At 35.6% G+C, this 13,840-nt stretch overlaps 1 protein-coding gene across 1 annotated transcript in view; it reads left to right on the top strand.

Moving 5' to 3' along the window:
• NELL2 (neural EGFL like 2) overlaps positions 1 to 13,840 on the top strand; it is a 385,449-nt gene that overhangs the window by 340,182 nt on the left and 31,427 nt on the right. Inside the window, exon 17 of the mRNA XM_082850800.1 lies at positions 6,253 to 6,393. Within this exon, the coding sequence (XP_082706926.1) occupies positions 6,253 to 6,393 (141 nt within the window). The remainder of the gene's footprint in view (positions 1 to 6,252; positions 6,394 to 13,840) is intronic.

The following is a 13,840-nucleotide window of genomic DNA, read 5'->3' as shown; positions in this document are numbered from 1 at the left end:
TAGTTGATTATACTGTATTGAATAATAGAAATTTATTAAAAGAGTAGAACTTCAATGTTCTTACCAAAAGAAAAAAAAAAAGGTAACCTCTGTGAGGTGATGGATGTGTTAATTAACTCAATGGGGCAATGGGGGAATCCTTTCACAATTTATACATACATCAAATCATCATATTGTAGTCTTTAAATATCTTACAATTTTATTTGTCAATTATACCTTAATAAAGCTGGAGAAAAATAATGTTGGTTTCAATAAAAAGGAAGACAAAAAAACCATTTAGGAATAAGCCCAGGCAAACTATATAGAAGGCGTCCTTTCAGAAATCGATAAAGACCATAAAAGCTATAAAAATTATTAGAGAAAGAGGAAGTACATCATGTGTGTGGATGAAAAGATTCAATAATGTAAAGATGTCACTTCTCCCCAAATCAATCTATAGAATCAATGCAAACTTCCCCTCCTGCCATTTTTGGTTTTGTTTGGGGGTTTTGTGAGAAATTTCAAACTGATAGACAGAAAACCCAAAGAATCAAGATACTTTTGAAAGGTGGGCAGACAGATAAGGAGTAGCTATTCTGAGCCAGGCACTGCTCCTCCTGTGATGCCACGTATAGTTAATGGCAGTAGTTAAGAGTGAACTATTAAGAAATAGAGAGTATTACTTCTATTTCAAAAACAGAAAACCCAGAGAAGTTTAGTAAAATAACTCAAAGTTACACAGCTGACAAGCCACAGAGCTGAAATTCACTCACATTAAGATATATACTGATTAGTTATAAAGCAGAAACTAACACACCATTGTAAAGCAATTATACTCCAATAAAGATGTTAAAAAAAAAAGATATATACTGAGACATCTCAAAGTATAGGCTGTTTCTTGTTGGCCAAGTGTTGGTCTTCAGAGGCAGCCTGTGGTGAGAGAAAGAGCACTGGACTTGGAGTTGAAAGAGTTCTGGTCCATGGTGTGACCTTGGGCAATGCCTTTGCTCTCACCGCTTCTTTGTCTATGACATAGGGATAAGAATAACTCACACAGCTGTTGTGAGGACTAAATAACATGATGAAGAAATTATATTATGCTTTTTTAAAGAGTTGTCATCAACCTCCTGATTATGAACTATAAAGTAGTGAAGATAATTTTCACTAAATCCAATGTTATTATCCAACTTGTGAAGAGGATTTTAGGATTTTCAAATTTTATTTACATATATTGTCATTTTACTTTCAAAAAGTTCACATGAGAAAATCAGTCTTTTTATGACATTTTGGGTATTTTATACCCAAGTCTGGAATAGTTGTAAAAAACAATGTAATGCTCAAAAGAGTTTGCTTTCATTGAGCACTTACATCTAAATGTTGAAAGCAGACTCCCCAGAAGCTCAACAAAAGACAGAGGGAAATGACCTTGTGGTTTTTAAAAAAATGCTGTGGATAATCTAGAAAGCAAATAATCCACATGTGGGTAATCAAGAGTTGATTAATTGTTTTGAGGATGTTTAATTTCCTACTGTTTATCAATATAATTTAACTACCAGTGAATAGAATAGTGATATAAATAGTCCAAGTACTATTTTTTTTATGAGAAATTGTCAGGTTTTTATTAATAATAAACACTTTGAAATGCAGTACTCTCATGATTTGACTTTGCCATTAAAAGTACCATGCTCAATTTAAAAAAATAATTGTATTTTCTTTTCTTTTGAATAGGGTAGCAGGTTAAACTAATGATTAGGGTCTGTTTTAGGTATGGATGGTTCTAGATATTTACACACTTTTTATTATTCTTAGTTATGTTGTTATGATAGAAATAACTGTTACTATGCATGAGAAAGGGTTTGTTTATCATTCAAGTGTCCCATTTTATAACTACACTTAATTGTACAAAGAAATAATTTGTCATTTTCCAAAGTGACCCATTAAATGCTGATGTCAAAAGCCATTTTTGTTTGGCCTCCTCTGAAGCCAGTGGTCTGTGACATTGTAGGAGGCATGCAGTCTTGTGTCACTACACCTGAGGGAGGCAAAGAAAACAAGATACTGACATATGTGAGCTTTTTTTAATTCATACATGTTCCTTTCTTGTTTTCTGCTTGTTGGTTTGTTTTTAATGATTACCTCAAAACATATGTACTTTCTAGAAAATCTATCGCCACAGTGCCTTCCACTTCCATTTTCTAAGTTGATTTTGATCTCTGGAGTATGACTGCTATTCGTGACTGCTGTTGGATGGCTAAATATCTTTTGGATTTTAGATTCTCTGTGCTCTGGGACAGCATCTCAATATCATCACTAGCTGACTGTTCTAAATGTAGCTAGTGAAAAAGTTCTAATTGTCCCTAAGGAACTAGTTCCTTTCTAAGACAGAATATATAATGAAATCATAGTTTTTCATAAAATTTATTTTTAGTTTTTTATATAATGTACCTACAGAGTATAAAATTAAGGTCCTTATAATTAAGACTAAATCATATGAGCTTATACATCCTGTACTAACCTTTTTGAATACTCTAATTCGGTTTGGAAAGTAATTTGTTCAAACTTGGTAGTTCTTATAGGGAATAAAATAATAACATTTCCCCCCCACCCCAGGTCTGCTGTTCTCTGTGTTTCTAACTCAATTAGATAATATAAAGTTTGGTTTTAACTGACCTAAAGAAAGTACCAAAGAAGTAAATCATCTGATTTTCTTTTACTACTTTCTGTTATTATATGATACGTAAAGCACAACATGTGCATATCTGAAATTACACAGTATGTGTGCATTTATATGTTCTAACTCATAGTAATGTCTACATTTGTGTATAGATAAAATATACTGAATTCTTAAATTGTGGATCAGATTTCAATTCTTTACTTATTAATGATTACTGAGTAACTAAAGATATACATACCATTAGATAGCTTACAGATGAGGCTGCTTGTTTCATCTTTCACTTTAATTAGACCCATGAGCCAAACAAACATACCTTCTGGTGGAAAGTGCATACTTTGGCAATTCAAGCACACTCTCATTTTCTACCGACTTTCACCAAAGTAGAAAAGTTTTCGTAAACAAATCAAAATTAGCAGGAACGTGAAAGTGTAAAACAAAGCAATGTATATTATCTGGCTAGTTTTACTTTGCTATCCTAAATGGTAGCAAGTATATAATTTGAGCCATGACATATGTATACTTATACTATATTTTATAAGTTGAGTCATATTTTAAATGAATTAAGACATTTCACTACCTAATGAACTACTCAGTAAATCCTTGAGATATGAATAATTGCTCCATACTGTATCTTAGTGTTTTTAAAACTCCAGTCATTCATATGCCACCTTAATAAGTTTTGTCATATTTATATACTGTTTATACCAATATCTACTTACGGTTGTTTCTGTAATCCCTCTCACTTTTTAAATTTAAATACAATTTCACTACTGTACTATTAGTATCACTTGCTATAAATGAAATAATTCAGAAATATACAAATGTAGCTATTAAAATAAAGTATTTGCCTGTTATCACCTAAATACCATACCAGTGGCGGCAGATATATAACATGCGGGAAAACACTGTCCTGCATGATTGTAAATTCAGATTTTCATAAGTTTAATTTTCTTAAAATAAAACACACTTTAGATAGATAGTAAACCCAGTAAGGGCAGAAATTACTTCTGCTTTATGTATCCTTGTTTCCCCAGCACTTAATACTTGGCATATAACAGGTATTCAATAAGTATTGAATGATAAATTGAGTATTGAGTGACATATATATTTGCATATCTATCCTCTAAAATACTACTTAGTATTAGTAGTCAAATAATGACACTCAGATTGTATAGGAAAATACATTATGGCCAGCACATGTTTCAATCCCCAGTCTTCAGGGAATATGCACTAATATACTGTGTAACATTTCTATTAAACTTTAATGGATATAGACCAAGGAAGGTTGCTGTAATATAAACAAAGAGAAGTGGAGATGAAGCAGTATAGGAGTGGGCCTGGTGATTAGAAAGAGTGACAAGAGAAAATGAGTGAGGAGTAAATATTGAAAGATATATCTGTGTCATGTGACCTGAGGTAGCCCTTGTGTTGCAGCAAGAAAAAATAACTAAATTAAAGGGTAAATAAGAGATGTGAAAGTTGCTTCAGTGGATAAGGCTCTGTTCTATTAATATTTACTTCCAAATCACCAACGCTAATGACCAAATTATTCTAAAATGAGGTGCTCTAAACATCCCCCTCCTGACCTTCTTCCAATAAACTCATTTCTAAAGCTTAAATTCCAACCTGTTTTCTTTTGTCCATGCACTTAAGAAATGACATAACCAATTTCCTGCATCTTTTGGGTTAGAAGAAAAGACCATACATATAAAGCTGAAATGAGCATAGCATTTTAGTCCCATTTATAAATCATCAGTTAGGGAGGCCCCTGAAGTACAGATAGGCTGTTTCATAAAACATATGAGGCCTTACTAAATGGAAGCAATTCACATCAGCTATGTGTCAGGAAGTCAATGGTTAGCTGACTTGGCCACTAACAATTATTTTGACAATAGGAATTACTAATGGTAAGAAACTGACTCTTCAGAAGAGCAACCACAGAGGCAAATCACTCATAGTTCAGAAAGAATGTTAAAATTTTGCAATCATATAAAATATTTATTTTGGCTTACTACCTAATCTAAGAGAATGGTTTGTGCCTTGTTTTACTGAAGGAACTCCGGGCTTATCAAGAAGTATATGAGTGATGACTTTTTTTTCTTTTAAAAATCTTACTTATTCAAAAATGTGTCTCTTTAAAAATTGAACATAGTAAAAGAGGAAATTTTAAAAGAAAATGAAAGAAATATATACTTCCAAGAATTTGAAGTTAGATGAGACTAAGAAGGCAGTAGTACTGCTGAGCTGGAGTGGATTGTCTGGGAGGAAAGGACTCTAAAAAGTATCTGGTCTTCCCATCAATAGGAGGGACTTGTCATGCTGGTCACTGCAGCAGGGAATATGATGCAGGTGCGGAAAACTTATAAGAAAAGGCTATTCTACCTTGGCGAGTGGAATCTGCAGTCATGGCAAAGGGTTGTCAAGATGGATATTTTTGGCAGCTGTGATGGTACGGTGCCAGCAGATCACTTAGCAAGGCCTGAGGCAACCCCAAAGCACCCAGAAACCCAGAAGGTATTAAGAAGAAGGGGACACTCTGTAAAGCAACTCTAGGAATTACTTTTTCCTCTATGACTGATTAAAGAGGCTTGGATGGACATCAGATGTTCCCATTAATCAGCAGACTGAATAAGAAGAATAAAAGGCTCACAACATTTGAGAATAGTAATAAGCCACTGGAGGAAATATATGAAACTCAAGATACATTCTCTGTTTGTTTAGACAATTTTGCCAATTTCAGTCTGTGTCTACTTGTATGAAGGAGCGCACACCAGAAAGTTAGGCAAATATGAACTCTTAGGTGACCTTGGTTAAATCCCATAATTTCCTTTTGCCTCATTTTTTTTCATATGTTCAATATGCTCTCTAAATGGCAAGATTTCTTTTGAGGGTTGAATGAAGTAATGATATATGTGAAACACATTAAAAGGTGGCATAGATGGGATATATTCTCAAAAATCGGAAGCATGTTGATGCGTGAATGCTATTGCCATATACTGGAGATGATGTTGATAGTAATAAGAGACCCTAAAATTTCAGTGGCTTAAAGCAAAAAGGTTGGTTCTTGCTCATACTCTATGTCCACCCCAACTAGAGGAGGAACGTGCCCCATATTGTCTTCACTCAGGACTCAGGCTGATCTTCAGAGCTTCTGGAAATCGCTGCTCATTGTGATGGGGGAAGGGTATGTGTGAATCACACACTGCAGCTTTAAGGCTCTCTCTGGAAGTGACACATGTCATTCCCTAATTGACTTCAGGAAGTCACACGGCAATCCTAGCTTGTGTCCAGAAAAAGAGCTGGAAATATTTGGCGAGCAGCACTAATGACTATCACAGATGGTTTCTTTCCAGTTTCTACAGTTGGATGACTTTTGCAACATAGAAGCTGTCTAGCTGTTTCTCCTATTGCTAATACCACTACATTCTTTCTCTATAGCTTTCAACAACCAAGTAGACTTTCTTGATTTTATGTTGTCTCAGTTTTAAGGATTTGCTGGCACTAAATATTTTAGTAGCCATCTAACAGAATATTTTAGTTTCTTTGAGAGAAAGGCAGCAATTGTATAACATCCCGCTTCTGTTTTCTTTCCCAAATAGACATTGATGAGTGCTCTGATGGCTTTGTTCAGTGTGACAGCCGTGCTAACTGCATCAACCTCCCCGGATGGTACCACTGTGAGTGCAGAGATGGCTACCATGACAATGGGATGTTTTCACCAAGTGGAGAATCGTGTGAAGGTCAGTACAAGGAGAAGACCTAGAGTTTAAAGTCTTAAAATTGAGGAAAATGCAGTAAGATGTAAATAGTAGACATTGATCTAATATTTAAGGTATTGGTGATTTTTGCTGTGTGTTTATATAACAGTGATTAGAAACATGTTAAAATCTAACTTTTGCTTGCGAATTATGATAACTGATTTTTAGATAATTAAAACTTGCAATAGTAAACCAATTTTCTGTGGACAGTTTTAACTGTTGAAGCGTGTTTTAGAATGAGTAAACCCATAATGTCAGATAAATTTTTTAAATGGCAGCATGTAAAAATATGACCCAAAAAAGAGCTAGGAAAAAAAAAATAGATGAAGAAAGCAGGATAGAGGGAAAATGAGGGTAGAGGAAATAATACAATGATGTATGGCCAAGGGAAACATAATGCATGCTACTCTGGGCTGTTCCTAACATATCACTTACCTGGCAAAGTCAGAGATATTTAGTGACTGTCGGATACAGAAGATATGGTCCCTGCTTCACAGAAGATGTCAATCTAATAAGAGTGGAAATTTGAAAAGATTATAGTCAATTATTTACCATTAATTTTGACTTATTTTCAGTGAATTGACAACTCTGTTCCCTTATATCCTCTATGAAGGGGCACAATATTTAGGAGGCAGGCAGAGTAAGTAAAGCACAGTGAATAATTGTCAGGGAAACCACCCATACTAAAAGGATTTGGCATAGGATTGGAAAACGAAACAAACCTCAAGAAGTCATTATTTTCTCCATTGGTGTTTACACCTTCATAGAGTAACAGCCTAAGAGAATGATGCGGCTAAAATGACACAGTTGATGAAAGCCTTGGAGAATCTAACTTAGCAGTGCTTGACGCTTAAATGATGAGATGTCTTTTACCCTTGGGCCTCAAGAGGTTTTCACACAGAGAAAAGTGAAACAGACATGGGTGATAGATGCCAAGGCTCCCAGCGTGCTTTGCCAGCAGCTGCAGAGCTCTGGACCTTGAACGGAACGTTCATCTGGATTTTTATGCGGAACGGGAACGCTACTGCCTTACCAGGGGCTAAAACCTGGCATTTGCAAATAAACACTTAGCTGTGGTCTGAAGACTCTACCTGGCACTTGTGAATGTTCCAGAATGTGTACTTCCAGCCCTGTAGAGAATGCCATTCAAGAAGCCGATCAAACCGTGTGATTTTGCCCTTCCCTGATAAAATATTTTGCCTGTTTTCTATAGTATATTATGAGGAAGAAGTCTTCAGTGCTACCTTTTTAAGATTGTCTTTTATTTTATTTTGAGTTACATACATAAAGAATGAATACAAGCTGATTATAAATAATTCAAAGCATACAGAAATATACAGAGCAAAGCTGAAAATGCATCTTTATTTCATCTCCCCCTTTTCCCCATCCCTTCCTCTTCTGCTCTAGGGCTAACCTGTGTTTAATTTTGCTTGGTATCCTTTTCTGTGCATCAGAGTGTAACTAACTAGAAAAAATACATACCTCTGCTGACTATCTTACTTTATATTTGCAACTGCTTTCGCTATCTTTTAAATTTATGACCACATGTCTCAAGAGAGCTGTATTAGTTATCTACTGATGCGTTAAAAGTTACCCCCAAAACTTAGAAACTGAAAACAACAAAAGTTACCTCACAACTTCTGTGGGTAAGGAATCTATGCACAGCTTAACTGAATGCCTCTGGTTCAAGGTTTCTAAAGAGGTTACTACCATCAAGTTGTTGCCCAGTCTGTATATGTATATGTATATGTATATGCCAAGTCTCATCTTGAAGACTTGTCTGGGATGGGAGTGGAGAGAATGAAGGTCACTCACGTGTCTATTGGCAGGCCTTGTTTCCTTAACACATAAGCTACTCCACAGGGCTGGGGGCTGGCTTCCCCTAGAATAAGCAGGTGCCCAAGATGGCAGCCACAGTCTTTCCATAACTGAATCTCAGATGTGACATTTCATCACTTCTCCCATAGTCTATTTGTTAGAAGCCAGTCAGTAAGTCCAAGGGGAGAGGATTACACAAGCGTGTGAATATTAAATGGTGAGGATCGTTGGGGGCCATCTTGTAAGCTACCTGCTCTGAGGACCATCGACATCACCCAGTATTCCTACTTTATTTCCTTAGTTACTTTCCCCTGCATACCTTCTTCCGTCTCCTCAAATCTTAGATACCACTTTCTTTCTCTTCTTTCTCTGTCGATAACTCTGCTTATTTAACTGAGAAAAAAGAAGTACTTCCCTTTTCCACCAGACATATGGTATGATATACAGGAAAGATGTAACAGTCAGGAAAAAAATGACAAAACGTAATTAGTGCATTCATTAGTGTCCAAAGGTAACAAGGAGAATGAAACTAGCCATTAAAATAACACATGATAAAGATCAATATAGGGAAGTAAAGGATTCTATGAAATGCCTACACAGAAAAGGCTTTTTGAGGAAATTCGTAAGTACAGAAAGAATGGGAAATCTTATTTTTTTAAAAAAGAACCACAATTCTAGAAAGATGATTCTATTATTATCTTCCAGTATAATTTATAATGATTATCATAAAAATCTACTACTCTTTCAGAAGACAGTGTGCTCTGAAGAATACTTTTAAAAGAACCCACCTATGTTGTATAAAACAAGAGAGAACTAAAGTGCTTCTTTTTAACAACTATCTATTTACTGCAATTTCAGTGATTTGTAGAATTGTTATATTAGTATTTAGAAGGATGCAATTTTAAGAGTGTGATTATATCTGAGCAGGTTCCATTTTTCTGTGCTGGGGACAAAGAAAAGAAGCATTTCAACGTGGACAAAGCCACAGCAGTGGGTTTACAATTATGCTGAAGTATAATATTCATATTTGAAAATGTGAATAAATAACTTTGCACTGTTTCACTACTTTTTAGGCTGTGTAATCTACAAATACATGCTTATAAACTGCATTCATACAAAGTGTAAACTGTTTTGCTCATCCATTTACCTCAGAGATGTAGACATTTAATCTCCAGATAATGTACAAGGGTACCACTTTCCTTGTCCATATCATCATTCCTAATGTGCCTGAAAATTTGTCTTTCTCTAAGAATAAAGCCCAGTATCTTTTTTCCAGGTAAGAATATTGTATTTTCATGCCCACATTTCCCTTTATTTAAAGCTTTTATTTCTGGATTATCTTTATGCTTGGTGAGGATTTTTTGAACTTGTATGACCCCAAAGAAATGTTTATAGGGTAACATCTTTTGAGTATTATGTTCAAGCCAAATACCATAAATTCTAAACTTAAATCAAGGAAAAGTATGAAAATGAAATGAATCTATTTCAACTCAAGAAGTGGTTACTGAATCTATGCACAGGTACCTTGAGGTACTTTACCAGGCACCTGCTGTGAAGAAATATAAAGGAGGTATGATCACTGCTCTCAGCTTGTAGTCAAGATAAAATATGTACAGTAACAACTGTCATAGAATGTAGTAAGTTTTTCAATAGAGGAGAAAGCTGCAAAGTTGAAAATGATGAATACATAAGAAAAGTATGAATTCAGAGCCATAATGAAACAAAGAGAGAAATTATTTCCTGTTGGGATCAAGAAAGGATTGAATATCTAGCATTGTTTCAGGACTTAAGTATAATGTGATTATTGGCTTATTGAGATAGGGAAAGAGAGTTCCAGCAAAGGAAGTAGCTTTAAATGCCTTTCTAATAAGTTTGAACTTGAGTCTGAAAGTCTATTTTTGAGAAAGGGAATGGTGAAAGTGTATCTCCACCAAATCTATATTTTGACACAGTCCTATTTTCTGAATTCCAGACCCACATATCCAGCTGGACAGCTCTACCTGGAAGCCCAGAGTAAAGTGTATTTCAACATGTCAAACTAACTCATGTCTTTGCTCATCCCTGCCACCTACTTCCACTCCCCAGCAAAATCTTGCTCTTCTTTGTATAAGTATCATCAACCAAATTTTCCAAGCAGGAAATCTAATCATTCATGACCCTTCTCTCTCCCTAGTCTTTGAAGCCAACAAACCACTAAGAAGTTGCTTTATCTTTGTTGTTTCTATCTTGGAAGATTTTAGCTTTGTTGTTTCTTTCTATGCATCCCCACCGCTACTACTCAATACAGCATTATGCCTAAGAGCACAGACTTGGAGCCTGACAGCTTGGGTTCCCATCTGGGCTGTATGCCTTACTAGCTGTGTGACCCTGAGAAAGTTATTCAACGTGTCTAGGCCTTAATTTCCTGATCTATACAATGGAGATAATGATGGTACCTTTCATGGTTGTTGTGAGTCATTATATGAAATGAGTCATTATATGAAAGTACTTAGAATTTGATACATACCAACCACTATATAAGTGTTTCCTTTTATTATATGACCATCACTTTCCTGGAATACTGAACAGTCTATTAATCAGTCTCCTAGCTTCAATTTTTAATCCATTTAAATCCCTTTTCCACAGTGAAGCCAAAGGACCCTTTCAAAAACGCATATCTGATTATGACTTTTTTTTTTTTTTTGCAATTCTCTAAAATGACATTTTATTGTCTTTAAGATAAGGTTCAAATTTCTTACAACATGACTTTTAACTGATCCTGGAGAACCTCTTCAGCTGCCTGTCTACCCACTCTGCCCTCCCTAGATATTCAAGTCATACCAATACTTCTGATCCTCTAACACATCTTGATGGCTCTGAACATTGGGACTCAGACACACCCTTACCTCTGACTAGACCAGTCTTTACCTCCTCTTTGCTTGGCTAAATCTTTTTCATAATGTAACTGCCACACCTGGAGAATGTGTATGCGGGCAGAAGAAAGACCCAAAAAGAGCTACCAGTGTGATAGGAAGCAAGTAAAGGAAATTTATCAGGGAGATGGAAGGACCTGTGTCAAAAGCTGCTGCTAGCTCAAGTTCGATGGGAACTGAGACTTGACCACTGGCTTCAGCAACATTATTTCTCCAATCACTCACTAAAGCACTTACCAGTATTTTTTTTTAATTTTATTTTACTTATTTTTTTATACAGCAGGTTATTAGTTATCCATTTTATACATATTAGTGTATATATATCAATCCCAATCTCCCAGTTCATCCCCCCACCTGCCACTTTCCCCCTTGGTATCCATACGTTTCTTCTCTATATCTGTGTCTGCCCTGCACACTGGTTCATCTGTACCATTTTTCTAGCTTCCACATATATGCGTTAATATATGATATTTGTTTCTCTCTTTCTGACTTACTTCACTCTGTATGACAGACTCTAGATCCATCCACGTCTCTACAAATAACCCAATTTCATTCCTTTTTATGGCTCAGTAATCTTCGATGGTATATATGTACCACAACTTCTTTGTCCATTTGTCTGTCAATGGGCATTTAGGTTGCTTCCATGTCCTGGCTATTGTAAATAGAGTTGCAGTGAACACTTGAGGGGGGGGGGGGTGCATGTGTCTTTTTGAATTATGGTTTTCTCTGGGTATATGCCCAATAGTGGGATGCTGGGTCATATGGTAATTCTATTTTTAGTTTTATAAGGAACCTCCATACTGTTCCCAATAGTGGCTGTATCAATTTACATTCCCACCAACAGTACAAGAGGGTTCCCTTTTCTCCACACCCTCTCCAGCATTTGTTGTTTGTAGATTTTCTGATGATGCCCATTCTAACTAGTGTGAGGTGATACCTCATTGTAGTTTTGATTTGCATTTCTCTAATAGTGATGTTGAGCAGCTTTTCATGTGCTTCTTGGCCATCTGTATGTCTTCTTTGGACAAATGTCTATTTAGGTCTTCTGCCCATTCTCGGATTCGGTTGTTTGTTTTTTTAATATTGAGCTGCATGAGCTGTTTATATATTTTGGAGATTAACCCTTTGTCCGTTGCTTCGTTTGCAAATATGTTCTCCCATTCTGAGGGTTGTCTTTTTGTCTTGTTTGTAGTTTCCTTTGCTTTGCAAAAGATTTTAAGTTTCATTAGGTGCCATTTGTTTATTTTTGTTTTTATTTCCATTACTCTAGGAGGTGGATCAAAAAAGATCTTGCTGTGATTTATGTCGAAGAGTGTTCTTCCTGTTTTCCTCTAAGAGTTTTATAGTGTCCGGTCTTACATTTAGTTCTCTAGTCCATTTTGAGTTTACTTTTGCATATGGTGTTAGGTAGTGTTCTAATTTCATTCTTTTATGTGTAGCTGTCCAGTTTTCCCAGCACCACGTATTGAAGAGACTGTCTTTTCTCCATTTTATATCCTTGCCTCCTTTGTCATAGATTAGTTGACCATAAGTGCGTGGGTTTATCTCTGGGCTTTCTATCCTGTTCCATTGATCTATATTTCTGTTTTTGTGCCAGTACCATATTGTCTTGATTACTGTAGCTCTGTAGTATAGTCTGAAGTCAGGGAGTCTGATTCCTCCAGCTCCAATTTTTTCCCTCAAGACTGCTTTGGCTATTCAGGGTCTTTTGTGTCTCCATACAAATGTTAAGATTTTTTTTGTTATAGTTGTGTAAAAAATGCCAGTGGTAGTTTGATAGGGATTGCATTGAATCTGTAGATTGCTTTCGGAAGTATGGTCATTTTCAAAATATTGATTCCTCCAATCCAAGAACATGGTATATTCCTCTGTCTGTTTATATCGTCTTTAATTTCTTTCATCAGTGTCTTATAATTTTATGCATACAGGTTGTTTTTCTGCCTAGGTAGGTTTATTCCTAGGTATTTTATTCTTTTGGTTGCGATGGTAAATAGGAGTGTTTCCTTAATTCCTCTTTCAGATTTTTCATCATTAGTGTATAGGAATGCAAGAGATTTCTGTGCATTAATTTTGTATCCTTCAACTTTACCAAATTCATTGATTAGCTCTAGTAGTTTTCTGGTGGCATCTTTAGGATTCTGTATGTATAGTATCATCTCATCTGCAAACAGTGACGCCTTTACTTCTTCTTTTCCAATTTGTATTCCTTTTATTTCTTTTTCTTCTCTGATTTCCATGGCTAGGATTTCCAAAACTATGTTGAATAGTGGTGTGAGTGGATATCCTAGTCTTGTTCCTCATCTTAGAGGAAATGCTTTCAGTTTTTCAACTTTGAGAATAATGTTTGCTGTGGGCTTGTCATATATGGCCTTTATTATGTTGAGGTAGGTTCCCTCTATGCCCACTTTCTGGAGAGTTTTTATCATAATTGGGTGTTGAATTTTGTCAAAAACTTTTCCTGCATTTATTGAAATGATCATATGGATTTTATTCTTCAATTTGTTAATACAGTATACCACATTGAGTGATTTGTGTATATTGAAGGATCCTTGCATACCTGGGATAAATCCCACTTGATCATGGTTTATGATCCTTTAATGTGTTGTTGGATTCTGTTTGCTAGTATTTTGTTGAGGATTTTTGCATCTATATTCAACAGTGATATTGGTCTGTAATTTTCTTTTCTTGTAGTAACTTTG

This window comes from Leucopleurus acutus (assembly GCF_964270905.1).
Source record: "Leucopleurus acutus genome assembly, chromosome: 11".
Taxonomy (NCBI): domain Eukaryota; kingdom Metazoa; phylum Chordata; class Mammalia; order Artiodactyla; family Delphinidae; genus Leucopleurus; species Leucopleurus acutus.
This window is presented reverse-complemented; position numbering and strand designations above follow the sequence as displayed.